This window comes from Microtus ochrogaster, chromosome X, assembly GCF_000317375.1.
Source record: "Microtus ochrogaster isolate Prairie Vole_2 chromosome X, MicOch1.0, whole genome shotgun sequence".
Lineage (NCBI taxonomy): Eukaryota > Metazoa > Chordata > Mammalia > Rodentia > Cricetidae > Microtus > Microtus ochrogaster.
The window spans coordinates 17,201,426-17,202,285 of NC_022026.1; the positions used below are offsets into that span (position 1 = coordinate 17,201,426).

The 860-nt window shown below is 43.4% G+C and overlaps 1 protein-coding gene across 1 annotated transcript in view; it reads right to left on the reverse strand.

Moving 5' to 3' along the window:
• Positions 1–63: 63 nt before the first annotated feature.
• The window catches only part of LOC101998896, a 2,787-nt gene continuing 1,990 nt past the window's right edge, over positions 64–860 (reverse strand). The window contains 3 exon segments of the mRNA XM_026784903.1: positions 64–301; positions 304–421; positions 423–814. Of these exon segments, the coding sequence (XP_026640704.1) occupies positions 114–301; positions 304–421; positions 423–814 (698 nt within the window). The 3' untranslated portion in view covers positions 64–113.

Sequence of the window (860 nt, forward strand, 5' to 3'; positions counted from 1 at the left end):
GGAAATCCACGTCTTCCTGAAAATCCACGTCTTCCCGGAACTCCATGTCTTCCCAGAAATCAATGTCTTCCTGGAAATCCACGTCTTCCTGAAAACCTACGTCTTCCTGAAAATCAACATTTTCCTGAAAATCCATGTCTTCCGGGAAATCCATGTCTTCCCGGAAATCCAAGTCTTCCCAAAAAATTCAAGTCTTCCTGAAAATCGACGACTTCCTGGAAATCCACGTCTTCCCGGAATTTCAAGTCTTCCCCAAAAAATCCAGGTCTTCCTGGAAATCCATGTCTTCCTGAAAATCTACATCTTCCTGAAAACCCACGTCTTCCTGGAAATCCACGTCTTCCTGAAAATCTATGTCTTCCTGAAAATCCACGTCTTCCTGAAAATCCACGTCTTCCCAGATATCCAAGTCTTCCCAAAAATTCCAGCTCTTCCTGGAAATCTAAGTCTTCCTGAAAATCCACGTCTTCCTGGAAATCCAAGTCTTCCCAAAAATCCAGGTCTTCCTGGAAATCCACGTCTTCCTGGAAATCCACGTCTTCCTCAAAATCTACGTCTTCCTGAAAATCCACATCTTCCTGGAAATCCACGTCTTCCTGAAAATCTACGTCTTCCTGAAAATCCATGTCTTTCTGAAAATCCACGTCTTCCTAAAAATCTACGTCTTCCTGAAAATCCATGTCTTCCTGGAAATTCATGTCTTCCCGGAAATCGAAGTCTTCCCAAAAGTCCAGGTCTTCCTGGAAATCCAGGTCTTCCCAGAAATCCACGTCTTCCTGAAAATCTATGTCTTCCTGGAAATCCAAGTCTTCCCAAAAAATCCAGGTCTTCCTGGAAATCCACGTCTTCCCGAAAATATA